The 26,806-nt window shown below is 56.3% G+C and overlaps 1 protein-coding gene across 24 annotated transcripts in view; it reads right to left on the reverse strand.

Annotated features, from left to right (window-relative positions):
* GRAMD4 (GRAM domain containing 4) overlaps window positions 1–26,806 on the reverse strand; it is a 153,626-nt gene that overhangs the window by 83,236 nt on the left and 43,584 nt on the right. For 19 of the 24 annotated variants that reach the window (XM_065521721.2, XM_045364224.3, XM_065521715.2 and 16 more), the window contains exons 2-3: window positions 20,183–20,393; window positions 9,123–9,243 (exon numbers count right to left, since the gene is read on the reverse strand). In XM_065521721.2, the coding sequence (XP_065377793.1) occupies window positions 9,123–9,243; window positions 20,183–20,393 (332 nt within the window). Of the gene's footprint in view, window positions 1–9,122; window positions 9,244–20,182; window positions 20,394–26,082; window positions 26,375–26,806 lie in introns of those variants that run through there. The other 5 variants (XM_065521711.2, XM_074003504.1, XM_065521717.2 and 2 more) reach the window with 2 other exon arrangements.

Here is a 26,806-nt window from a genome sequence, read left to right on the forward strand (position 1 = left end):
CCAGAAGACTTCAATGGTAAGGAAGGTTTTCCTCCCTCTGAATCACCCAGGACAGCCACCTAGAAACTTCCCTTCCCCTCCAGGACCCCTCCATTAAAGCTGTGCATTCAGAGGAAGCCCTGCAGGCCTCAGGAGGCAGATGGCTGGCCCCTCCTGCCAGCTTCTTCGAGAAGACCTCCCATGGCCTAAGGGCCGGCCACTCTGATCCCCGTATGTGACAGCAGGAAAGGGAGCTTCCAGGAGCACCAGGGGCTCAGGAGGAAAAGGCACCTTCTCTCCAAGTCACACTCTTGGGGAACCACTGCCACTGCCCATCTGAGTGCATCTGCCGGGAATCCACCCGCGTCTGGTGCTATGAGGGTACCCATGCCCAGAGATGGGGCGTGGTAGCCTAGGGAAGCACCCTCCAGCTCAGCCGGGAGGCATCTGCAGCCCTCCCCAGCGACACAGGAAGAAGAAAGGCAGTCACGAGGGCTCCCCTACACAGCCTAGCAACCGAGAAGCCCCCAGGAAGAGAAGCTCCCTGGCCCCAAGGGTCCTCAGAAGCACTTCCCCTCCAAAATCCAAATTCTGCATCACATTGCCCTTGCGTAGAGGCTGTGTGTGCACCTTACAACCCTGGGGAATCTCACCTCCCAGAGCCTGCGCGCGGCAGGTGACAAGTGACCAACAGATGCACACGCGTGCACGGCAACCGCGCTCAAAAAGCACTAGCAACCGAAATGCATTTGGGGCTACATAAAAATGCATGATGCTTTTAATTTATTTATGTGCTTCTTTAACAAATTTAGGCTCCTGCCTTCAGCCACGAGCCAAAATCCATTTCAACTTCACAGTCTTCATCCTGTGTCACTTTCTTGAAGGAAAATGTACTCTTCAGGATTTAATCATCAGAGAAGGCTGCGGCATACTTGGGCCATTTCCCCTCCTCTGTGAAGAATAATACTCTGCTTTCTGAGAGAAGGTACTATAGATAATGGAGTGGAATTTTAACACTGACCACTTAGCTGTTTTACAGGTGGGGGAGCTGAGGCCCCAAATGGGTAAATGTCCACAGTCACCTGCTAACCAGTGCCTGAGTCAAGGATTAGAATTGGGTCCTGACTCCTAACACAGCTCTCCACGCCAGCACTCCCTCCTGCAGGTCAGGAGAGGCAGGGATGGCCACAGCAGCACACAGATGTTGGCTTAGTGACAACCAGAATACGCCTGTGGGTCTCCAGATTACATAATGTCCTTTCTCACATTCTGTATCCTTCTGGGGACTAAGATGGGTATGAGAATGGGACAGGGCATAGGTTCTGCTGGGCAAACTCCAACTAATCTGCAATTAATCCCTCCATTCACCAAGCTCCCACTATACCCAAGACATCATGCTTGGGGTATAAAAACAAGCTCATTCCATATCCTCCAGGTGCAGACAGCCTGCTAAGAACTACCTGTAACTACTAACATCCTGTACTCCTGGAGACAGTACAGCTGTCCACCAACAGGGAATAAGCAAGGCCAGGAACAGTGGCTCACACCTGTAATAAACTTCGAGAGGCTGAGGCGGATGGATGGCTTGAGTCCAGGAGTTCAAGATCAGCCTGGGCAACATGGTGAAGCCCCGTCTCCACACACATACACACAAAAGCCAGGTGCGGTGGCATGTGCCTATAGTCCTTGCTACTCAGGAGGCTGAGTTGGGAGGACTGCTTGAGTCTGGGAGGATGAGGCTGCAGTGAGCCAGGATCGTGCTACTGCACTCCAGCCTGAGTGACAGAATGAGACCCTGTCTCAAAAATAAAAGTGGAAAAAAAAAAAAAAAAAGGGAACAAGGAGACAAGTGGATGAAGCCACGCTACAGTCACACTGTGGACATAAATGTAACCCAGAACAGGGACAGGTATAACCTGGAACAGGGACAGGTATAACCTGGAACAGGGACAGGTAGAACACAGAGCAGGGACAGGTGTAACACAGAGCAGGGACAGGTGTAACCCGAGACAGGGACAGGTGTAACATGGGACAGGTGTAACCCAGAAAAGGGATGCGTGTAACCCAGGACAGGGACAAGTGTAACCCAGGACAGGGACAGGTGTAACCCAGAACCAGGACAGGTGTAGCCCGGGATAGGGACAGGTGTAACATGGGACAGGTGTAACCCAGAAAAGGGATGGGTGTAACATGGAACAGGGACAGGTGTGACTGGGGACAGGGACAGGTGTAACTGGGGACAGGGGTAGGTGTAACATGGAACAGGGACAGGTGCAACATGGAACAGGGGCAGGTGTAACACAGAACAGGGACAGGTGTAACACGGAACAGGGGCAGGTGTAACACAGAACAGGGACAGGTGTAACACGGAACAGGGGCAGGTGTAACCTGGAACAGGAACAGGTGTAACCTGGAACAGGGGCAGGTCCAGAACAGAGACAGATGTAACATGGAACAGGGACAGTTGTAACACGGAACAGGGGCAGGTGTAACCTGGAACAGGGATTATCTCTGTGTACCATTTTGGAGTGACCTACAGGATATAATGTGAGTGTGTAGAAAGTGTGAGCACCCTAACATTTATCTAAGCAGGAAGGTAAGAATCAATATAGATGCTCATGCTTATAAAAATTTCAGTTGGAAGAATACAGTGTAAAATTAGAAGGAAACTGGTTATCTACAGGGGAAGAAAGGAAATGGGGGCGGGGTGCAAGAAGAGAAACTCGACTTCTCTGAATATACCTTGACTTTGGAACCATGGAAACGATTTTAGATAGCTGTACGAATAAATTTAATTTAAAAAAGAATTCTCTACATCATGCATCATGGGACAAAATGGCATCATGTACCCGCCGATGTGACATAAGGACACACCATCATGTCTGTGGCACCTGGACACAATCGCATGACCTGAGTCTCTTCATGAGGAAACAGGGCCAACCCAAATTGAGGACAGTCTGCAAAATAACTGACCTGTGCTCTTCAAAAACGTCAATATCAGGAAACAAAGAAGGAACTGCTCCAGGTGAAAGGAGACAAAAGAAGTATGAAACTATCGCAACTCAGAACTGTCTTTTGCTACAAAGGACGTTACTAGACAATAGTGAGGTAGGAGTAAGATCTCAGACCAGATAATAGCATTGTATCAGTGTTAATTTCATGATTTTGATAACTGTCCTGTAGTTAGATAAGAGAATATCCTTGCTTTTTGGAAACACAACAAAAGTTTTTAGCACTCAGGGGTATTGTGTCTGCAACCGACCACCAAGCAGCTCAGAAAAAAAGAATACATGGATGGATAAATGGATGGATGGATGGATAAATGGATGGATAAATGGATAAACGGATGGATGGACAGATGGATAGACGGATGGATGGATGGATGGATGGATGGATGGATGGATGGATGGACAGACGGATGGACAGATGGACGGATGGACGGATAGACGGATGGATGCATGGATGCATAGATGGATGGATGGATGGATGGATGGATGGATGGATGGATGGATGGATAGATGGATCCATGAATGGATAAATGGATGGATAGACGGATGGATGGATGGATGGATGGATGGATGGATGGATGGATGGATGGATAGATGGATAAATGGATGGATAAATGTATAAATGGATGGATGGATAGATGGACAGATGGACGGATGGATGGATGGATGGATGGATGGATGGATGGATGGATGGACGGATGGACGGATGGATGGATGCATGGATGCATGGATGGATGCATGGATGCATGGATGGATGGATGGATGGATAGATGGATAGATGGATCCATGGATGGATAAATGGATGAATGGATGGATAAATGGATGGATAAATGGATAAATGGATGGATGGATGGATGGATGGATAGAAGGATAGACGGATGGATGGATGGATGGATGGATGGATGGATGGATGGATGGATGGATACATGGATGCATGGATGGATGGATGGATGGATGGATGGATGGATGGATGGATACATGGATGCGTGGATGGATGGATGGATGGATGGATGGATGGATACATGGATGCGTGGATGGATGGATGGATGGATGGATACATGGATGCATGGATGGATGGATGGATGGATAAATGGATGGATGGATGGATGGATCTATGAATGGATAAATAGATGGATGGATGAATAGATAGATAAGAGAGGCAGACAGACAAATGTGGTAAAATATTAACCTTTGGGGAATAACTAGATGAAAAATATACAAGAATTCTTTGTATTATTTTTGTAACTTTCCTGTAAGTCTGAAATCATGTCAGAATTTAAAAGAAAAAAAAGCCATCTCTAGAAATCTAAGGTGAAAAGACACAAATGCACCCAACTCTGTACTGACTTGATAACACAGCCACAAAGGAAGGAAAAAGTCTTGCCAATGACTGTCGAACACCACAACCTGTACCCTTCTAGTGGAACATGTCCTAAGGACAAAAGAACTAGAAACAAATACAGACCGCATTGAGTAATCCTGTGATATTTTATTTTGAGATTGTATTATCAAGGGATCAAACAAATGAGTAATGCTGATGATATTCACTGAGAACCAAGATTTCAGCAAAAGAAAGATACAATAAAAGTCCGATGAGGTTAAACAGGCACTTTAGGAGTCCTGGATGTGAATTCCCATAGAATTATCTGTATGAACTCCTGAGGCCCATGCCCTGTCCACTGAGAAGGTCCAGACACAACAGGTCACCAGCGGCCATCAATGCCCCAGGATCCCCATGGAGTGTGTCAATGTCCGCTTCCACCAAAAGGAACCAGGGCTTTATTTCAGAAATGGTCAATTCCAGGACTGGTGATGAGCCTGGGATATCTGGTCACACCAAAAAGCAAGGAATCTCTCAGAGACAACTGGGTTGTGTCAAAAGGACTCTCAGAAGCCAACTGAAAGAGGCCCAGAGGCAGAACCATTTGAGCATTAATCAGATACGAACCAGAATTATCAAAACACGCCAAATATGTTTACATTCACTGTCCCATGAGAATACCAAAAACCCCAGGAGAGCCCAACACCCTCACTGGTGGCTGTTCTCAGAAGAGAATGCAACTTATTATTCTGAAAACTGGAAAACGAGGGGGGACTCCAACCATGCACTCTGCCCCTCGTCTATGAACTACTCCTCGGTGGAGCCAAACGGCGGACAAAGGGAAGTTTGTTTTCAGAAATGTGTCAGCTAACAAATGGAAAGGGAATGGCGGAAGTAGAAAATGACCATTCTGCAACCTCTAAGGAAATGATGGCTCCGAGCAATAATCATCAAAGCTGTGACATTGAACAGAGACTGCCTCATGGAAGCACACAGCACCACCAACAGAGGGATCGTCCCCCGAGGGTCACCCAACCCTGTCGCGACCGGGAAGCACAGGGTATGGACCATGTTAGGCCACCTTCAGCAGAGTCCACAGCAGAGACTGTCCAGCAGGTGACCTGGTCTACCAAGGACAAAAAGTGTGATGTGAGAACCTGCAGGGTCAAGACTGGAGAGAGACACCGCCAAGCACAACACACCAACCTCATCTGACTCTTCATTCAGAGAGAGCTGCAAAGCAACCTGAGACCTCCTCAGGGAAATTTATTTCCTTCCTTCCTTCCTTCCTTCATTTATTTATTTATTTATTTATTTAGAGATGGGGTCGGATGCAGTGGCTCACGCCTGTAATTCTGACACTTTGGAAGGCCGAGGCAGGTGGATCACCTGAGGTCAACAGTTCGAGACCAGTCCGGCCAACATGGTGAAACCCCGTCTCCATTAAAAATACAAAAATTACCCAGGCATGGTGGCGGGCGCCTGTAATCCCAGCTATTCAGGAGGCTGAGGCCAGAGAATCACTTGAACCCGGCAGGCAGAGGTTACAGCGAGCCAAGATCACACCACTGCACTCCGGACTGAGTGACAGTGAGACTCCATCTCTAAATAAATTAATAAAATACAATAAAATAAAAATATTAAGAGATGGGGTCTCACTCTGTCATCCAGGCTGGAGTGCAATGGCTCATTCCCTATCAGGGAAATTTGAACCTAAGTTGGACAGCTGATGGTATTAACGAAAAGCTGTTTGCTTTTTTCAGTTGTGATATTAGACTTGTGGCTTTTGTTTTTAAAACACATTGAGCTACCCACCGAAATATTTACAGCTGAAATGAGAGTATGCTGGCTGGGATTTGCTCCAAAACATCAGCGGGGGGGGGGGGGGGGGGGGGGGCGGGGACGGGGAGCGCGTAGGGGGTAGGGGGCAGGGAGAGGGCGTGTCAGGGAAGCTGCTTGGTCTAGAATCTTGTTGCGGCTAATGGTGGGTTTCAACCAGGGAGGCCCATGACACTCTGCTCCGTTTCTGGATACATTTGAAATTTTCCGTCATTAAAAAAGAATCCCTGTGCTCACCACCCTACAGGCTGTCAGAGTTGAACCCAACACTTTTACTTCATGAGCTACCAAGGGGTAAAAGGAGATGCTCCTCTGGCAAATGCTGAGGACACAGTCACAAGTGCTGGTCCATGGACGCCAGCAGCTCTGTTCATGACCAAGTGGCCTCATTTCCTCCGGGATCTGCTTGTCCCCAGAGAGGCAGCCCTGTGGGCTCTGCTGTCTCCATTTTGCAACTTTGTATCAACAAAGCCTCAAAGTGAATGTGCACGGACAGGCGTCCCTCCATCCCTCCACCCCACATGCCAGCTCGCCCCTTCTCCTGAAGCTTCCTGGGCCCCAGCAGAGGGTCCCTGTTGATGCTCACAGATCCTTCCCCTGCGCCAAGAGCACCTGCTCCCTGAAAGTGAAACGTCGACCCCCTGCCCCGTGACTGAAAAACCATCAATATTCAACCCCTTTGACTCACAGAAAGGCAGTTCGCCAGGTTCAGCGGACAAGGCAGCCTCTGGGGGTTGACGACTTAACTAGGGTCTGCTGAGCGATGCTCTCCGGGCCACACCCTCCATGCACAGGCCCCACTGGACAGTCAACCAAGGGCCTGTCCCCTGCTGCCACCACCCAGGGAGAGCCCGGCTTCTCCATTCTCAGAGTTCCATCAACTCCAGCAGAGCCACCACTGCAAACCGGCGAGGTTGCAGGCGGCAGGTCGCCAGGATGGTCATCGGGAGGACCGAACCCTGTCAGCAGCCCACGGGGCCCAGCCCCTCTCTGCCCAGGCTGGCTCTATGCAACCTAAGACTAGTGGGTAGACTGAGTCACTCCACGGCACAGCCACAACGTGTCACCAGAGCTGTCCTCAGAACGACCAATGTCCAGTCCTCAGGGGCCTGAAAAAGCTGTCAGAGTACAGATGGACATACACATGTGCACACACACGGTTAATACTGCCACACATGGGCATGCACACACACACACGGTTAATACTGCCGCACACGGGCACACACACTCACACACGGTTAACCACAACTGTACATGGGCATGCGCGCGCGCACACACACACACACAGGGTTAACCACAACTGTACACAGGCACATGCACACACACACAGGGTTAACGACCGCTGCACATGCGCACACAGACACAGGGTTTACTGCTGCACACGCACACACAGGGTTAACTACCACAGCGCACACATACACACACAGGGTTAACCACTGCCACACACGCGCACACACACACAGGGTTAAATATCACTGCATACGCACATAGAGGGTTAACTACTGCTGCACACGCACGCACGCACACACACAGGGCTAATCACCGCCGCACATGGGCACACACAGGGTTAACTACCACTGCACATGTGCACACACACAGTTAACCACTGCCACACACGTGCATGCACGCACAGGGTTAACCACCACTGCACACACGCACACGCACGCACACATAGGGTTAACTACCACTGTCTATATATACACGGTTAACTACTACCATGGTTAACTATTCATACATACGCATACGCAGAGTTAACCACCGCTGTACATAAAGATACACATACACACACACACTCATGCACACACCATTAACCATGGCCACACAAACATGAGCACACAGAGCTCATTATGCCGTCTAAGCACACACACAGTCCAGTGCCACACACACACAGGCTCACTACCATGCTCTGGCCTGTTGCCAGGTGAACCCACAAGGCCGTGTGGACCAGCCTTGACATGAGAGCACTGGTAACTACGGACGGGGCACCCAGACAACAGCCCTTCTGGCAAAGGCACCGACTGTCTGGTCCAGAGCATGGAAGAGACCCCTGCTGGGCATGACACCCAGACGGGAGTGACCTACCCACTCGGGTCCTAAGCCCCTGCCTGTCACAAACGGGGGCTCCATGTGGTTCACAAGTGACTGGCTCTGGACACACAGGAGCGTAATAACAAGAATTCCACCATAGTGTCAGCTGTGAAAACCACACGCGGCAGGGTCGCTGGCAGGAACTCTGGGACTCATCTGCCTGGCGCTGTCTTACTGGTAAGTGGCCCCTTACTAGCGAGATGTCACCTCATGGCAGGGTGACTTCAGCGAATCCTCTGTGCCTCAGTTTCCACATCTGGACAACAGGGAGGACACAGGTGGGGAGAGAGGCTCAAGAGCGATACACCAAGTGGGGCCAGGCCTGCGAGCCCCTCCTATGAGAATCTCTGCCATTCTTACTGCTGCAGAGCCCAAAGCCCAGCAAGCCGGGCACGCCTGGCCAAGGCCAGGGGACACGAGAGTCCACTGCCCCACCTCCCTCCTGGACACACAAACCAACCAGAACAAACGGAAGATTTCAGAGTCTTTCCAAAAACTCTGAAAAAGTCTGAGCTACCCATTGGGAACGCAAGGGACGCGTTCACTGAAATAATTACAATTTTCTCAGAACATTTCACTCCTCTTCCCCTGAGACTCTCCTTTACCCCACGGGGGAAAGGCCCCCATGCCCCCAGCCCCTGTGGAGCAACCTTGAGCGCCAGCTTAGCAGGGCCGCAAGGGAGGCTCAAACGCAGGGGCAGAGGCTGTGCCGGGACCACCCAGCCCAAAGAGCCACGCCGGAGCCACAGCTGCCCAGGGTTCGCGTCCAGCAATGGAGCCGGCATGGGTCTTCATCAGACCCAGCTCCTGGGCAAGACAATATCCCTCATCTCAGCCACCCCTGACCCAGCTTGTCCCATCCCCTCCAAGCGCTTTCTGGTACTCACGTAAGAAGTGTTTTTCCAATAAGGCAATTTCCAGGTGACCTTTGATCTCATTCAGTCGATCAAACTCTGTCCGGTTAAAGTCCTGGACTCCTGTGGCCATGATGAGGGTCCCTGGACCAGCCTAGAAGAAAAACACCGAAAGCTCAGAGGGGCCACCTGTGGCACCCTGGGTCTGCACCACTCGGTTCCCCCAGGGGTGCCCGGGGCCCCAGGATGGCAGCAGTGGCATGGGAAAGGGACCAGTAGCTGCAGTCTCTGGACATGGGGACGACACAACAGTCAGATGGGGCGATGGAGCCCCCAGCGTAAGACCTGTGTCTGTCCACCCAGCCTGCTCTGCTAGGGGCAGGGATAGCTCAGACAACGTGGATGTCCTCAGAGCCCCTGTAAGGTTGACTTTAAGAAACATCTTAAAAATGGAAACTGGAGGAGTGGCGCTTCGTCTCTTGATGGTTGTGATTCCGATCTCCTCGGGCTGCAGACAGAAGAAAACCCTGGAACTGTGCTGGCCCCGTGTGTCCGGCTGGCCATGCCAGAGACAGGCCCTCACATCTGAGTGGAGGCTGGGGGGTGCCTCCACGAGCCACACAGAGTAGATCGGAGAGACTGGCCCCCGGGCAGAAGGGTCTGCTGGAACCGAAGTGAGCAAACTCCAAACAGTGGCCTCGTCATTCTGTCTGCTCCACGAACACCCCACCTCACAGCCCCAGCGAGCCACAGCAAACTACAAACAGGGGCCTCGTCAACCCGTCTGCTCCACAAAAACCCCAGCTCACAGCCCCAGCGAGCCAGGACAGGCTTGAGTTACAGGCCACCGCTGCCGGATGCCTGGAGCCCAGGGGCTGGGCACAGGCAGCCGCTCCACATCTTGCTGATGGGACAGAAAGCAGGGACCACGCCTGGCACAGCCAGGCCTGCCTGGGCCCCACACTGGACGCCACACAGTCACCCTCCACGTTGCATCCTGCCAAGGATCTGGTGAGAGACAGCACACGAGTGAGTGCCCCACCACAGGAGGGCAGGGACCCGATTTCTCCACCTGGGTCCCCAGACCTCCTCCTCCAGAGCCAGGTAATGGATGTGCAGCTTCGACAGGGCCGCCCGGAGCAGCACTGCAACGGCTCCTTACACATGTATCACCCACGCTGTGGCCATAGCCCAGGAAGAAACCAGCAGCTTCTGGGCGGGGCACTCTGGTTGTGGCTGCCCTATTCTGGGTGCCCGACCTCCCACACTTTCAGCTACTCGGCTGCTGGGCAAGACTTCCCAGGGGGTGAGCGGAGGCAGGGTGATTCCATCTGTCCTGCCCGCTGGAGGGACCCTGTGGGTGCTGCTTGGGGTCTATCCCAACACTGACAGATGAGGAACACGGGACGCCTGCTCCGGGAGGCCAGCGGAGCCCAGGTGCTGGGAGCTGGGATCCCACAAGCACCCGTCCAGGACAGAAACTCCAAAAGAGTCCCGAGGAGGTCACACAACCCCACCTGTGCTCCAGCTGACGCAGCAGCGGACATGGGTCTGGAGCTCCAAGCTGACCCTGGAAGCTCACGACGCAGGTGCCAACAGACTAGGACCCCAGCTGGGGCCCCAGGACAGACACCGGGGGCTAAACATCCCCATGAAGGTGGCTCTGGCATAGGCAGCCTGGAAAAGGTTCACCTCAGTGGGCAGGGGCCTGGGTGCCCCCACACGCAGCCAGGAGGAGGCATACTGCAAAGCCTGCAGCCAGACCCCCTGCACTGCCCTGGGCTGTTTCTCTCCAGTCCTCATCTTTCAGACACAGACCCTGGCGCGTTTCAGACAGAATGAGAACGTGCCTAGGACCTGCTCCAGAGTCATACAGTGGCCGGGGGCAGGGCCAGGGAGGACACGGCCACCCAGGACAGGAGTGGCCAGGGATCGGGGCAGGGAGAACACGGCCACCCAGGACAGGAGTGGCCAGGGATCGGGGCAGGGAGGACACGGCCACCCAGGACAGGAGTGGCCGGGTGGGGGCAGGGAGGACACGGCTCCCCGGGACAGGAGTGGCCGGGGGAGGGGGCAGGGAGGACACGGCCATCCAGGACAGGAGTGGCCAGGGATCGGGGCAGGGAGAACATGGCCACCCAGGACAGGAGTGGCCAGGGATCGGGGCAGGGAGGACACGGCCACCCAGGACAGGAGTGGCCGGGTGGGGGCAGGGAGGACACGGCTCCCCGGGACAGGAGTGGCCGGGGGAGGGGGCAGGGAGGACACGGCCATCCAGGACAGGAGTGGCCGGGGGGGGGGGGGGCAGGGAGGACACGGCTCCCCAGCACAGGAGTAGCCAGGGGTGGTACCAACCATGAAGGGACAAAGGGCACTTGGGCTCCCAGCCCGCTGCTCTCTAGTTTAAGTGTGTGGAATGTTTTGAATGTTTTCTATTATGATTTCTCTTTTTTTTTTTGAGACGGTGAAGTCTCACTCTATCGCCCAGGCTGGAGTGCAGTGACGTGATCTCGGCTCACTGCAACCTCCACCTCCCAGATTCAAGCAATTCTCCTGCCTCAGCCTCCCAAGTAGCTGGGATTACAGGCGCCTGCCACCATACCTGGCTAATTTTTTTTTGTATTTTTAGTAGAGATGGGGTTTCACCATGTTGCCCAGGCTGGTCTTGAACTCCTAGCCTCAGGTGATCCACCTGCCTTGGCCTCCCAAAGTGCTGGGATTTCAGGCGTGAGTCATTGTGCCCAGCTCATTATGAATACTTTTAAAGATCCCAAACACAGAAACTGCGGGCCACGCGCTACGTGCTTGCCCCGACCCACTTGCCCCCACGTGCCTCGGGCAGTTCCGGGACCCCTGACCAAGGACCGAGGACCAGGCTGGCACCTGGCTCCTGCCTTTGCCCCTTCTCCTGCCATTCACCCACCCTCGCTCCTGCACAGCTGGGCACGCCCTCTGCCCCTTCGCTGAGTCTGCCTTGGGCTGGCTTTTGGACATGCACACTGATCGCTTCCTCTCCTCTGTCTCCCCTTCCTTAGGTTTCTTATCTACGTAGCTTCCAGAAGTGTCTCGCCATTTTCCTTGCATTTGAGTCAAACCTAGCCACCCTGCCCCCAGCGGTTGCAAGGCAAGGTCAGAGACAGGAACGTGCCTGTCGCAAGGAGCAAGAGGTCATAAACACTGAGCTGAAATGAGACCCAGCCGCCGGGAACCTCTGCAGCCTTGCTCCCCACGGAGGGAACCCGCCACGCTCCCCACCGAGGGAACCCGCCACGCTCCCCCTGCCCTCAGCAGGGCCCACCTGCAAGAGACATTTTCCAAATACTTTGCTTCCTCTTTCTGTTGACAATGCCTCCCTGCAGGTGCAGAGGACAGGTGTGTGCCTGGGGCCAGCGGGCTTGTTCACCCTCAACTGTCTGCTGAGAGCATGGGCACCCAAGGGTGAGCCTGGCCAGAGGGTGGCCCAGGAGTAACGTGGCCCACACAGGATGCTGGAGGCCTGGCCTGGGAGACCTCAGTGCTTATCATGAATTTTCTAACCAGGGAGGTGGCCTAAACAACAACCAAGGACCCCAAGTCCCAGCCCCACGCTGAGGACAGAAACACCCCCTGTACAGCTGGGACCCCCGGAGCCCACCCAGCCCGCCTCCTGCCTGCACCCCATGGACACCCTGCTCGGAACTAGGGGTTGCCTCTCCCACACGGATCCCTCCTGGGATCCTCTCAGGTGATGCTGGAGAGAGAGGACCCCCTTCCTCTTGGTGACAAGGCAGGCTGGGGTCCCCAGGAAGCCAGTGGCCTTGGCCGCCTCCACCTGGGGACTCCGGTTGGCAGCAGTGGCAAGGACATCGACCCGTGGAGAAAGCAGAGCCAGCCAGAGCCCCCAGCTGCTGGGCTCCCGGGCCAGGAGCAGCCTTCATCACGAAGCCCCTGAAACAGCCCCACACAGCCAGCCCTTCCCTGGGGCAGACGTGAGCAAAGGCTGCCTGGAAGTCAGGGACGAAGACAGGGCGGGCATCCATGTCGCCTCATCCAAGTCCCCACCTTCACTAGGTGGGGGGCTCCCCAGGGAGGGCAGGACAGGGAGCCATACTTTAAACAGCTCTACTGCCACGGGAAACGTCCCAGCGCCCCAACTCCAAACAGTACCCACCTGGGACAAGGAGGACAGACAATGCTGGCACTGGGGGCAGGGGAGGAAGGCCCACGGGTGGGCAGAGGGATGGAACCAGAGCAGCTGGGGGCCCCCTGGCTTCTGAGGAGCCTGGGCTGTGGCACACTTTCGGGGAGGCCTGGGGAAAACAGTTGGGCCATGCCACCCTTTTCTAGCACGTCAGCCCGGGCAGGGCTGCTTCCCGGAGGCTGAGGAGCTGGAGAGGAGCTTGGAGGCTCCCATCTGCCTCTGCCCACTCAGCCCTGCAAATAAGTGTGCTCTTCCCTCCCCATCCCCATCCCCACCGGGCGGGGGGCTGTGTGGGGCTCCACAACCGGCATGTGGCAAGGGGCCAGAGGCCTGCATGAAAAAGCTCTGCCCAGTGCAGAGGCGGAAAATTCAACTCGGTCACGCCCAGCACCCTCCCCAGCAAGCACAGGCAGCGTTGTGCGGGTGACCTGGCTCCATCCACATGCACCAACCCTGTCTCCAACAGCTGCTCCAGGCCCACGAGGGCTGGGCCCTATGGCCTCCACCCAGTCCTGGGATTCCGCAGCCCAGCTGGGAGCCACCTGGACACCAGGGTGGTGAGGACTGGCTCTGTGGGACTCACCAATGGACAAGGGGCCCCCTATTGGGACACAAGACCCTGGGGTGCTGCCCTGAAATGCTGGGGTCTGAATCCTTCTGCAAGCCCTGTGGGGCTCTCCAGCTGACCCCTTCTCAGACCTCCGGAGGAGCCACCCTGAGCTGGAGTCAGAGGCCTGGACTCGGAGCCCCAGGGGTGCAGGACACCAAGGCTGTGGCTGCCACCATAAAACCAGAGTGCCGGGCCCGGCCATTTCTCAGTTCTCCGGCTTTTCTAGAACTGTTTTCTCCAACTGTTGCCTCAACTGAAACCTGCAGCCCTCTCAAGACGGGGCATGCGTCTTCTGGGGACGTCTCCCATCTCCTGCCTCCTGGTCGGGGGTCACCCCAGACGCTGCCCAGCCCTAAGCGTGCCCACCTCCTCCTCGCCACCTCTCCTTCCAGCCGGCACTGGCCACACAGTCACCCGTCTCTTCCGCCTTTACCTCCCCTTCCCAGCCCAGCCTCCTGGGCCCCCCAAGCCCATCCAGGGCCCCTCCAACCTTCCCCGCCGAAGCAGGTCTGAGTTGTACTCTCAGCCACTTTGTCCCAGGACACAAACAGCCCACAACGAAAGGAAGCAGGAGTGAAGGTGAGCACACCTGGAGGACATGGTGCTCGGTGACAGCAGCCAGAGACGAAAAGACACAGGCTGTGAGGTTCCACCCATCCCCCGTCCCCAGGAGATGTCCCCAGAGAGGAAAGGACACAGACTGTGAGGTTCCACCCATCCCCCGTCCCCAGGAGATGTCCCCAGAGAGGAAAGGACACAACCTGTGAGGTTCCACCCATCCCCCGTCCCCAGGAGACGTCCCCAGGAGACGAAAGGACACAACCTGTGAGGTTCCACCCATCCCCAGTCCCCAAGAGTCACAATCAGAGACAGGAGGCGGAATGCAGGCTGGCAGACTGCCGGGGTGGGGCAAGGAGGAATTCCCCCCAGGGAGCTGGCGTGTGACACATCCTGGGCCTCAGTCTGGGATGAGGAAAGGTTCTGGAGGTGGAGGTGGAGGTGGTGATGGCAGCACAACAGAGGGCATGTGCTCCATGCCCCAAACCACATGCTGACAGTGAAAATGACAACGGTGCATTCTAAGCTCTGTATTTTACCACAACAAGTAAAAAGAATGAAGCCTACATGTGTGCAAAGATGACCAACTTCCTGCATAAAAAAAGCCATGCGACCTACAGAGACTCAGCACTGCCGTCTCGCCCCTCAGGGCGGCGGAGGGAAAAGCCTGAGAACACCATGGAGGACAGGGTGGGGGCACACGGCCCTCGGGGAGCTATGGAGGGCACACCACAGAAGCCGGGGTGGGGGCAAACGGCCCTCGTGGGGCTATGGAGGGCACACTGCATAGGCCGGGGTGGGGGCACACAGTCCTCGTGGGGCTATGGAGGGTACACCGTGGAGGCCGGGGTGGGGGCACACAGTCCTCGTGGGGCTATGGAGGGTACACCGTGGAGGCCGGGGTGGGGGCACACAGTCCTCGTGGGGCTATGGAGGGTACACCGTGGAGGCCGGGGTGGGGGCACACAGTCCTCGTGGGGCTATGGAGGGTACACCGTGGAGGCCGGGGTGGGGGCACACAGTCCTCGTGGGGCTATGGAGGGCACACCATGGAGGCCGGGGTAAGGGCACACAGCCCTCGTGGGGCTACGGAGGGCACACCATGGAGGCCAGGGTGAGGGCACACAGCCCTCGTGGGGCTATGGAGGGCACACCATGGAGGCCAGGGTGGGGGCACACGGCCCTCATGGGGCTATGGAGGGTACACCACACAGCTGCCAGGACCACCACACAGGCACACTCGGTCCAGCACTTCCACCAAGGGTGTCGCAGCCCACGTGGGCACCAGGCTGCCAGGAGTGATGGACGCTAAGAGCCACAAGCACCTGCGATCCCTCAGTGGGGACAGATTCGCTGAAGGGACAACATTCCGGGGCGAAATCCTGAGCCGCTGCCAAGAGTGAGGCTGTTTGGGGTCCCCCACGGAAGAGCTCCTGGAGCATTGGGAGAGGCGGTCAGAGCACCCCAGGTTGCAGGACGGGCTCCTGTCTGAATCTGCCCCTCCAGGGAAACCCTCAGACCCTACCGGTGGGCACAGAGGATGGCACAGCTGCACGGGAGAATACGGTGGATCCTGGAAAAGGGAAACCTCGGGTCCCTGCATGGCCCAGCGAGACCGTGTGGAAACACGTGCACACAAAAACTCAATCACATCCATCCTGGCTAACACAGTGAAACCCCGTGTCTACTAAAAAAAATACAAAAAAACTAGCCGGGCGAGGTGGCGGGCGCCTGTAGTCCCAGCTACTCGGGAGGCTAAGGCAGGAGAATGGCGTAAACCTGGGAGGCGGAGCTTGCAGTGAGCGGAGATCCAGCCACTGCACTCCAGCCCGGGCGACAGAGTGAGACTCCGTCTCAAAAAAAAAAAAAAAAAAAAAAAAAAAAACAAAAAAAAAAAAACTCAATCACAGGCATTCAGCCTTAATCATCACAGTCCAAGAGTGGGAACCGCCCAGGTGCCCACAACAGATCAATGAATAAAGACAACAGGCAGGGCATGGTGGCTCACGCCTGTAATCCCAGCACTTTAGGAGGCCGAGGCGGGTGGATTGCCTGAGCTCAGGAGTTCAAGACCAGCCTGGGCAACATGGCGAAATCCCATCTCTACTAAAAATACAAAATATTAGCTGGACATGGTGGTGTGTGCCTGTAGTCTCAGCTCAGCTACTCGGGAGGCTGAGGTACGAGAATCGTTTGAACCTGGGAGGTGGAGGTTGCAGTGAGCCGAGATCACACCACTACACTCCAGCCTGGGTGACAGAGTGAGACTCTGTCTCAAAAAAAAAAAAAAAAAAGAAAAGAAAAAAGAAAAAGAAAATGTGGCTGGACCATATGACTAAACAGGTTCAGCCATAAAAAAGCAGGCGGCACCAATGCACACTGCAGCATGGATGAACCTCGAGTCCCTTATGCAAGCAAAGAAGAGACACGCGAGGCCACGTGTTATATGAGATGTCCCAAACGGGCAAATCCACAGACAGAAAGCAGGCTGGCGGCTGGCGGGGCTGGGGGCCAAGGGAAATGGGAGTGACTGCTGAAGGAATGGGGTCTCTCTCAGGTGCTAAAAACCTTCTAAAACTGTAGTAATTTAGGTCGCACAGCATTATGAATACACGACTAACAGAAATCCCTGAGTCGCACACTTTTAGTGGGTGAACTGGATACTGGGCGGGAACATCTCGATCAAGCTGTTATAAAACCAACCCCCAAGGTCTCTGTACCTGAGACCAGATCTCAGGATGTTTCTGGGAGGCTGCATGTCCGAAGAAGGCTGATGAGAGGAGGGCTTGAAGGAGCAGGGCAACGCTGCACAGCCCCCCACCCGGGGAGCCTCGTGAGCCTGGCCCGGAGCAGCGTCTACATGCTACAGGAATGAGGCCTTGCAAAGGAGCCCTGGAACTGGGAGGAGGGTTTAGCGAATCAATATTTCACGGTCATTAATAATTACAGCTCCCTGCAAGCTAACCACAAGCAAGATGCCAGCCATGCACGTTTCACTTAGTATCTCACTGAATCCTTAAAGCAGGCCTGGGGGTGGACGAGACTGCCGTCCCCCTTAAAAGCTGAGGACACTGAGGCTCAGGTCCAGGTTAAACAGCTAAGGGGCTCAGCCTGGTCTTGGCGGTCAGCGCCTGACCTCCATTCAGCATGATGCCCCAAGCAGGGCCCTGCTTGCCCACACTGGGAATCTCCTGGGATTCCGGACAGCCGAGTCCCTGCGGTGGTTTCTCCCTGCAGCCCCTCATAGCCTTGAGGAAGGGGGGCCCCAGTCCACAGGCTGACCTTGCCCTGGCCTCTGCAGCATGTGACCCTCCTCGGCGGGCTCCCTCTCAACTCAACATGCCCCCTCAAGACTCCTTATGCCTCGTGGACCACCACCTGCCCACCAGAGCTGGTCGAGACCACGGCCTGCCTCTCCTGTGACCCCAGCAACTCCACCAGCACCATACCCTCTGCCACCCCCAGGAGGCACATTCTCCAGGCTACTCCCCAGACAATCACCCTGGAGCAGCCAGCTCTGACAGTGACCCTCCCCCACAGGGGCTCCCTGATGCCCCCCAAATCCAGATATTCTGCCCCAGGTGAAGACCCTCACAATCCTGCAGCCCTACCTCCTGCTGATCCAACCAGACCAACACCTGCAACCCTGCACCTGACCCCTCACTCCAGCCCTCCAGCTCACCCACCACGGCATGTCCAGGACCACGGCAACCCCAGGGAAAGGCTCTCCCCCGATAACAGCCTTGGCAAGCAAAGCCATCCAAACACGGGACACCAAATCACAGTCCCAGAATAAACACCCACGAGTTCTCCCAATTCCTCACCTCAACAGGAGCCCCAGGGCTGGACCAATGTTCCCCTGATAGCCACAGAAGCCAGGCCTGGTCCTGGAGGCACCGCACCTCCAGAGTCACCTCCTGTGCAAACCTCGCCTTCCACCAACACCAAAGCCCCGGCCTGCCACACAGCACAAGGCCCTGGCACTGGTACCAGAACCTTCCGGCAGCCCAGTCCCACTATGCTAGCAGCTCTACGCAGAGACCACCCCTGGCAGGAGGCCCTTGGCCAGGCTGGCTGTTGGACCATCCCAGGGAGGGGCAGCACCAGGTGCCAGTTCCCATGTTCTTCCATGACAGTAGCTGTGACCTGCACCAAAACGCCATGGGCGGGTACTGCTAGACTGTGTGGCCCGCCAAGGCCTCACGGCTGGTCAATGGCTGGGGAGGATCCCCGGAGGCCAGGCCCTGGAGACCCTCTGCACCACCCACTCCTCCCATGCCAGCCCCACCCGCCCCTCAGACACCATGCACACTCTCAGTCGGTCTCTGACCAGCCTGGGCAGGACACGAATCTGCCTGAGTCCACGCTTGGCCCGGCCAGAGGACAGGGATGAAACCCCAGCCCACACCGGGGGACGAGGACAGGTACTCACAGGGTGCCTCAGGCGGGAGGGCCGCTACCTAGACAGCGCCTGGAGCAGGAAAGACCGACGGCGGAGAGGGAGCTGGGGAAACAGCCCCACTCCGGCCTTTGCGTGGGATCCCTGTCACCCCTCCCTGTTGAGCTTGGAACCATGTGTGTGTGGGGAGGGAGATTTTTGTTTCCGAGACACCCACCACTCAGCACAAAGACCACCATCGGAGAATCGTGGCCCACGCCCTCCGTGCCAGCCCCAGCCAGAGGTAGATGAGACACAGCTCTCTGGTGAGGGCAGGCCCCTGTCATTCTGCCACATAACCCACACAAGGGCAGACACCCCGCCGGGGTCCCGGTCCACTCCCAGGACCAACCACGACCTTTGCCCAGGGACGGCCAATCCCGCAGGCTGGGCGCTCCGTGCTCTGTGGTGACGCCCCAGGAAGCCAAGCGGCCGCCTCTGCTGATTGGGCAGCGTCGAAAGAGCAGCAGCAGCAGTAAATTATTCATTCCTGCTGAGAGCAACGCATAGTCACTGTCCTGCTATAAAGCATTAGCAACGCGAGGAGCCAGGGGAGGCCGGCGCTCCCAGGCCACACCGGGAAAGAAGACCTGGCTCAGGGGATGGGAGAGGAAACCAGCCGGACATGGTGGGTGCACACCGGGAGGTGCTAGAGGCCACGCTGGGCCAGAGGAGGGGCCGCAGGGAACCCAGCCCACCATGCTACAGGACCCGACCCGCCCCCCACCAAATGCAAGTTTCCGCAAGGCAGGGCCCAATCCTGCCTGGCTCCCGCCTGGCTCCCACCCAGGCCCCAGGGCCTAACTGAGGTGCTCCATGGGTATTTGCTGTCCCCCCAGCCGGCCACAGGCCCAGTCCTGACTCCGCGTGGCTGACGAGGGCCCAGCCTGGGCTCAGCCAGCTTTGGGGGCTGGAACGTGCACCTCGGCTTGACCAGAAGACAAGCCAGGCACCAGCGGCTTCCAGACAGTGCGCGCCCTGCTGCATCCGCATGTCAACGCTCCCAGGGCCAGGCCGAGGCTTCCATGTCACAAGTGCGTGAGAAATCTGCCACCTACCCAGAAAAGCCAGTGAGGAAAACCAGTGCAGTTGCTGATCAGACCTGGGAACACAGAAGGCTCGGCCTGGCAGCACCCCGGCCCCATGAGGTCTGCAGGGGTCGGGGGCAGGTGAGTGGAGAGTCAGGCCCAGTCCGTCTCTGACCAGCACGGGCAGGACACGAATCTGTCTGAGTTCACGCGCAGCCCGGCCACAGAGGACGGGGACGGCACCCCAGCCCACACCGGGGGACGAGGACAGGTACTCACAGGGTCCCTCAGCTCCTCGCTGTCCCGGGGCGAGGTCCGCGGCACCTTCAGGGGGATCTCGTCGCTGCATTCGGTGTCCGAGGCATTTGGAGACTCCGCTAGATCGAGGAAGTCATCTCTCTTGTGACCTCTGAACCTGATTTTGTCCAACCTCCTTAGCATGTTCAGCACTGAGCTCCTCTGCTTCACCCTAACATGACGCTCGGGCTCCCTGCAAGAGAGGGGCATGGTCACTCTCCGCTCGCCACCGTCCCTCCCACACACACCTCCAAGCCCCACGACCCAGCTCCCACACGCAGGGCACGACTAGTCCAGCTTTCCAAAGAAACCCCCACCCAGAGACCCTCGCCCTGCACCCACCAGGTGGGGTCCTCGGCCACCCCACCCAGCCCAGCCTGGTCAGCACTGAGCTGCGTCCTTGCCTCCCACCAAGCAAGACCCCCGGCTTCCAGCAGGCAGAAGGAAGCCAGGGTTCTCAGCCCGGCTCAGCGGGGCGGTGTGCAGGCACAAGGGAAGAATGCTGCTCTGGAATTGGGAAGGAGGGCCAGCCATGCTGAAAAGTTGCCTAACGAACCATCAAGAACGTGGTCAACGCGACGGCCACACACACCGCCAGGACGGCAGCCAGCACAGCGCCAGGACAGCAGCCACGCCTGGAAACCAGCAGATGTGTGTGCTAGGGATGCCTTGGTTGACTCTCTGCTGGACCGAGGGAACTTGGCCTCATGTCCCTCTTGCCTGCTCCACCTGGCCCCAGCTCCCAGGACTCCGCCCACACTGCTCCCTCTGCCTAAAGCATGTTCCTACTCGCCACGCAACCAGGTTTGTACTCTGAGACACATTCCGATCGCACCACCTCCCAGAAGCCCTCCCAGACACAGCAGGCCCAGGCACCCGCAGCCAGCTGTGCCTCCTGTCCCAGCCCCCATGCCTGCCTCCCACTCCAATCAACACAGAGGCCAGGTCACATTGAGGTGCGAGTCACTGTGTGCTGCGTGAGGACACCTGTAATTCACACACACCGGGTGCCAAAGGGCGGATATGCCATGGGATGTTGCTCCCCACATCACTGCCCCAACTGGCCAGCAACACCAAGGCACCCCCTAAAACCTGGGGGCCAGGGTCAGTGGCCCACAGGAGGGACCAGCTAGGCAGGGAGAGGACGGCACGCAGCTCCACGGCCTGGATGCCTCTCCCAAAACCCCATCCCCAACTTGTGCAAGGCGCCTGGGTCCCCGTGGGAGGCCTGCTCTGCGCACGCCTGGGCTGAAAGCCTGTCCTGCCACGGACCAGTTTTCTGAGCTGAATTTTTTGCCTCTGAACCTTTTCAGTAAGGCATACCAGTAAGGTTACCAGTAAGGCAAAGGTATCCGGGAATTCAAGAAGACAGGGCGACTGGGTCAGGCGCCAGGAGAGATGGGCGGGGAGTGATCCCTGGCGGGGGCATTTCCCGAACTTCCTGCTTGGGGCGGGCAGCATGGCAGGGAAGCACTGACAGCAAGGTCAGGTCCAGCCCTGATGTGCCCGCCCTGCCTCCCAAGCCTCCTCCGCTCTACTCGGCATCACAGTTTGTGGCAAGAAATCTCACTCACAGTGAGGACCGAAGATGTAGAACGCACCAGAACCCGCTCTGAGCCACAGAGCCGCGGAGGCTCCCGGCATGTGAGGGGAGGGGAAGCACTTCTGGGATGCTTGAGTATCCCTGCTGCAAAACCCACAGGACACAGGTTCTACGGGGAACTGTCCTGCTGCCCAGCGCCCCCTGGAAGCTGGGAGGACCCCAGGAGGGGGCTGTGGGTGATGGGGAGGTAGCAACCGCTGCTCATAGCCCAGGTTGGGGGGGCAAAAGTCAGCCATTTGGAAAAGTTTCCAATATAGGAGCTACAAATTGCAGAAGGACTAAAGGTTCAGTAAACTTAAAAACACACAAACCAAAAGAAAAGAGAACAGCTGGGTGCAGTGGCTCATGCCTGTAATCCCAGTACTTTGGGAGGCTGAGGCAGGTGGATCACGAGGTCAGGAGATCGAGACCATCTGGCCAATATGGTGAAACCCCGTGTCTACTAAAAATACAAACATTAGCCAGGCGTGGTGGTGGGCGCCTGTAGTCCCAGCTACTCAGGAGGCTGAGGCAGAGGATTCGCCTGAACCCAGGAGGTGGAGGCTGCAGTGAGCCAAGATCGCACCATTGTACTCCAGCCTGGGCAACAGAGTGAGACTCTGTCACAAAAAAAAAAAAAAAAGAAAGAAAAAAGAAAGGGAACTTAGTAGCTATCAAATCCCTAGAGAGAAGAAGATGGTAGTCTATATTAAGAAACTGAGAAAAAAGCCACAAAGTAAAAAAATCTAACAGGCAACCAGGCAAAAGTAAAAAGCTCTCACTTGTAAAACAGTAAAAAATTTCAAAATATGCTATAAAACAAGGAATATAAGTAGCAAATATAATAGATAAAGGATTAATATCCATGTTACAGGACTGCTTGACTAGGCCAGGTGCAGTGGCTCGCACCTGTAATCCCAGCATTTTGTGAGGCCGAGGCGAGTGGATCACTTGAGGTCAGGAGTTCGAAACCAGCCTGGTCGACATGGTGAAACCCCGTCTCTGCTAGAAATACAAAAATTAGCTAGCAAGGTGATGTGCGCCTATAAGCCTAGCTACTCAGGAGGATAAGAGAGGAGAATGGCTTGAACCCAGGAGGTGGAGGTTGCAGTGGTCTGAGATGGCGCCACTGCGCTCCAGCCTGGGCGACAGAGCAAGACTTCGTTAAAAAAAAAAAAAAAGGCAGCCTGACAACGTAGTCAACGTAGGAAAAATGACAAGACCACCTCTTTTTTTTTTTTTTTTTTTTTGAGACGGAGTCTCGCTTTGTCGCCCAGGCTGGAGTGCAGTGGCCGGATCTCAGCTCACTGCAAGCTCCGCCTCCCGGGTTTACGCCATTCTCCTGCCTCAGCCTCCCGAGTAGCTGGGACTACAGGCGCCCACCACCTCGCCCAGCTAGTTTTTTGTATTTTTTAGTAGAGACGGGGTTTCACCATATTAGCCAGGATGGTCTCGATCTCCTGACCTCGTGATCCGCCCGTCTCGGCCTCCCAAAGTGCTGGGATTACAGGCTTGAGCCACCGCGCCCGGCCAAGACCACCTCTTAATGTGTGAAAACCTTCAAGCTCACTAGAAAGGAAACTAGGCCGGCGGTGGCTCACGCCTATAATCCCAGCACTTTGGGAGGCCGAGGTGGGTGGATCATGAGGTCAGGAGATCAAGATCATCCTGGTTAACACAGTGAAACCCTGTCTCTACTAAAAATACAAAAAAATTAGTTGGACCTGTAGTCCCAGCTACTGGGGAGGCTGAGGCAGGAGAATTGCTTGAACCTGGGAGGCGGAGCTTGCAGTGAGCAAAGATCGCGCCACTGCACTCCAGCCTGGGCGACAGAGCAAGACACCATCTCAAAAAAAAAAAAAAAAAGAAAGGAAACAAAAGCTAACCTGGACTGCGGAATGTGACAGAGCAAGCACACAGACGCCCCCTGAACCGGCAAATCCGCACCTCAGTACAGGGACCCTAGGACCAAGCTCAAGAAGCGGAGGCCTGGCGGGGGAAGCACATCACACACCATCCATCAAGACCAGCAGGGCAGGGGGTCCTGAAACACCCTGGCAGACCCACACAGGACCCTGTCCTTGTGAAGGGACAAAGGTAACTAAAAACGGGACCCTCCCGTGGCCGCTGTTATAGCAAACAGGTGTGTGAAGAGACTGGGGCGCTCTGGGGCCAGGCGTCAGGAGTATGGGCTTATGGTGGTCACTAACAATTCTCTCTCCAAATCTCCTAAAATGCCTATTACTTCTTTTCCCACAATAGTTTTTGATTATGGTAAAACACACATAAAATAAATCTTACCAACTTCACCAGTTTTGTTTTTTTTTTTTTTTTAAGAGACGGAGTCTCGCTCTGTCGCCCAGGCTGGAGTGCAGTGGCCGGATCTCAGCTCACTGCAAGCTCCGCCTCCCGGGTTCCCGCCATTCTCCTGCCTCAGCCTCCCGAGCAGCTGGGACCACAGGCGCCGCCACCACGCCCGGCTAGTTTTTTGTATATTTAGTAGAGACGGTGTTTCACTGTGTTAGCCAGGATGGTCTCGATCTCCTGACCTCATGATCCACCCGCCTCAGCCTCCCAAAGTGCTGGGATTACAGGTGTGAGCCACCGCACCCGGCCCAACTTCACCAGTTTTTAGTGTGCAGCTCCGTGGCATAAATTACATCTGTCATGCTGCACAGCTGCCTCCAGACTCATCTTGTCTAACTGAAACTCTGCTCACTGAACAGGAACTCCCATGCCCTCCCCAAGCCCCTGGTAACCACCATTTTTACTGCTTTTTAATGTTTAAAAAGGAAGGATGAACAGGCTAGGGTAAGTGTAGCAATGTAAAACTTACTTCCTTCCATTTTCAAAAAGCCCAGTGAGTCCTCCTCCTGGGAGCACAGCTGAGAGGGAGGGGGCGGGCAACCCGGGCGCTGAGGCCCAAAGGCCCTGGGTAAGGCACCGAGCTGGCCTCCACCCAAGGAAAACGGGGGCCACGCTCGGACACGCACAGAGCTCTTGGCAGAGGACGGCCCCCTTGTCTGGGAGGCTCTAATTCCAGCCTTCCCAATCACCTCAGGCAAGCAAATGAGGCACTGAGAGAGGGGACAAAAGCCCTGAGTGTCCCGCCTGTCACCATCAGAATGCAACGCGTGCCCTGCCACAGTGTCCGGCTACTCTTCAGTCCGCTCTCCCAACCACCGGCTCAGCCCCAAACCCAGGATCCTCCTGCTGGATGGCTCACAGCGGCCCTTGGGGAGGGCATCCACACATCAGGGTCCTAGAGGACTCTGCTCTCAGCCCCACTGACCTCACCACCCTCCTCACCCAACTCCCTGGGTCCACCAAAAAGACAGACTTTTCAAGCTTCAGTCAGTTAAGAATCAAACTCCATGTCATGACACATGTCACGACACACTGCCAGGGACGGGCCCTCCACGACACACCGCCAGGGATGGCCCCGGGCTACGCTTCCAGCCTGTGCCTGTGCCGGGCTGGGGGTGTCCTCCACAGCCACATGCGCAGCCCCCGCACTGTGTTGAAGAGTGCTCCACTCTACACCAGGGTGACTTCATCTCAATGACATCTGCAAAGAACCATTTCCAAGTAAGGTGGGGTCCAAAGGTACCAGGGGGACATGAATTTTGGGGGAGGATGCTGTTACCCAGCACACCCCCAACTTACAGATGCAAAAACCAAGGCCCGTCTACACATTGACCACAGCTCCAGGCTGCACCTCAGGCCAGACCCGGGTCTCCCCATGCTGCCCACCTGCGTCTCACCTGCACCTTCCATCCCGCGCGCTGCAACCGCACATCCCCCACCGGACGGCCCCTGCCCTCCCTACTTCCAGCTGCCCACGGTCCACGGCCCCTGGAGGAAGCCCAGCTCCTCAGCCTGCAGCCCAGCCACTCTCCCCAGAACCGGCCCCTCCACCTGCACCTACAGGCCCACCCCCGGCAGCCCAGGGCCCCTGCGACTCCGAGCCATGTGGCCCTCTCAGACTGGCCTCCTTTCCCCCCGACCTATCAGGTTCTGAGAGGCTCCTTCTCTTGCCGCCCCCTTGACGACACCAGGTTCTCAGGAGGCCTCCGCCCTTCCTCACCGGACCCTCCACCCCGGGCTGTGCAGGTGCTCTCCCAGTGGGTCGGCCTGCACCGGCCTTGGGAGAGAGCCTGCCTTTCAAGATCGAGATGGCTCCGAAGAGCACATGGTACCCGGGACCACTGCCCCAGAGAGTGGCAGCTTTTCCCAAGGCTGGAGCTTCCACTAAGATGAGACCTACCATGTCCCCCTGCCCCCTGCCCCCTGCCCCTACCTCCATCCGTCTCAGATACATCCAGAAACACTCTTGCACTGTGGCTCCTCCAGATCCTGGCCCAGAACCAGGATGTACTGTGAGGACCAGGAACCACAGTCTCCAAGCCGCCTAACACCAGCAGGCACAGAGAGGGTGGTGCCTGCTGCCCTGGAGCCTGGAGGACCCCAGTCCTGTGCAGCAGAGCAGGGCAGCAGGGCTCACCATGGCTGTCCAGGCTCTCCCAGGATCCCCCAGGCTCAGGGCAGCGCCCGGCCAGGCTCCCGGCCCTCTCTGCAAGCAGGACGGAATTGGGCCAGCCAGCCCTGGAACACAAAAGCATGCTGCTCTGGAAACCGCTGAATTGCTTCTGGTCACACAAAGGCGACAGTGTCTAGAGAACCCTGGACTTGGAAACCACAAAGGACTTTATTTCCCCCTCCCCAGCCCAAAATTCGGAAAAAAAAAAAAAAAAAAAAAGTGGTTCCTGGTCTCTGGCGCTTGCCCTGAGCTGTGTCTCCCTCACACCATCTCCCCTGCTAAAGTTCCTCTCTAAGTTCTGGGTCCCTGGATCATAGTGACCTCCACATCAGGGCCCAGCTGCCAGCGCGCCCTTCATCCCCTTATTATCTGGCGGCTCTCCCACTGATCCTGGGATAAACAGCATCCGCTTTCCCACAGCCGCCAGCCCTCCTAAGCAACGTCCCTGGAGGACTCACAGATGTTGAACAAAACAGGCACACCA

This window comes from Macaca fascicularis, chromosome 10 (genome assembly GCF_037993035.2).
Source record: "Macaca fascicularis isolate 582-1 chromosome 10, T2T-MFA8v1.1".
Taxonomy (NCBI): Eukaryota; Metazoa; Chordata; class Mammalia; order Primates; family Cercopithecidae; genus Macaca; species Macaca fascicularis.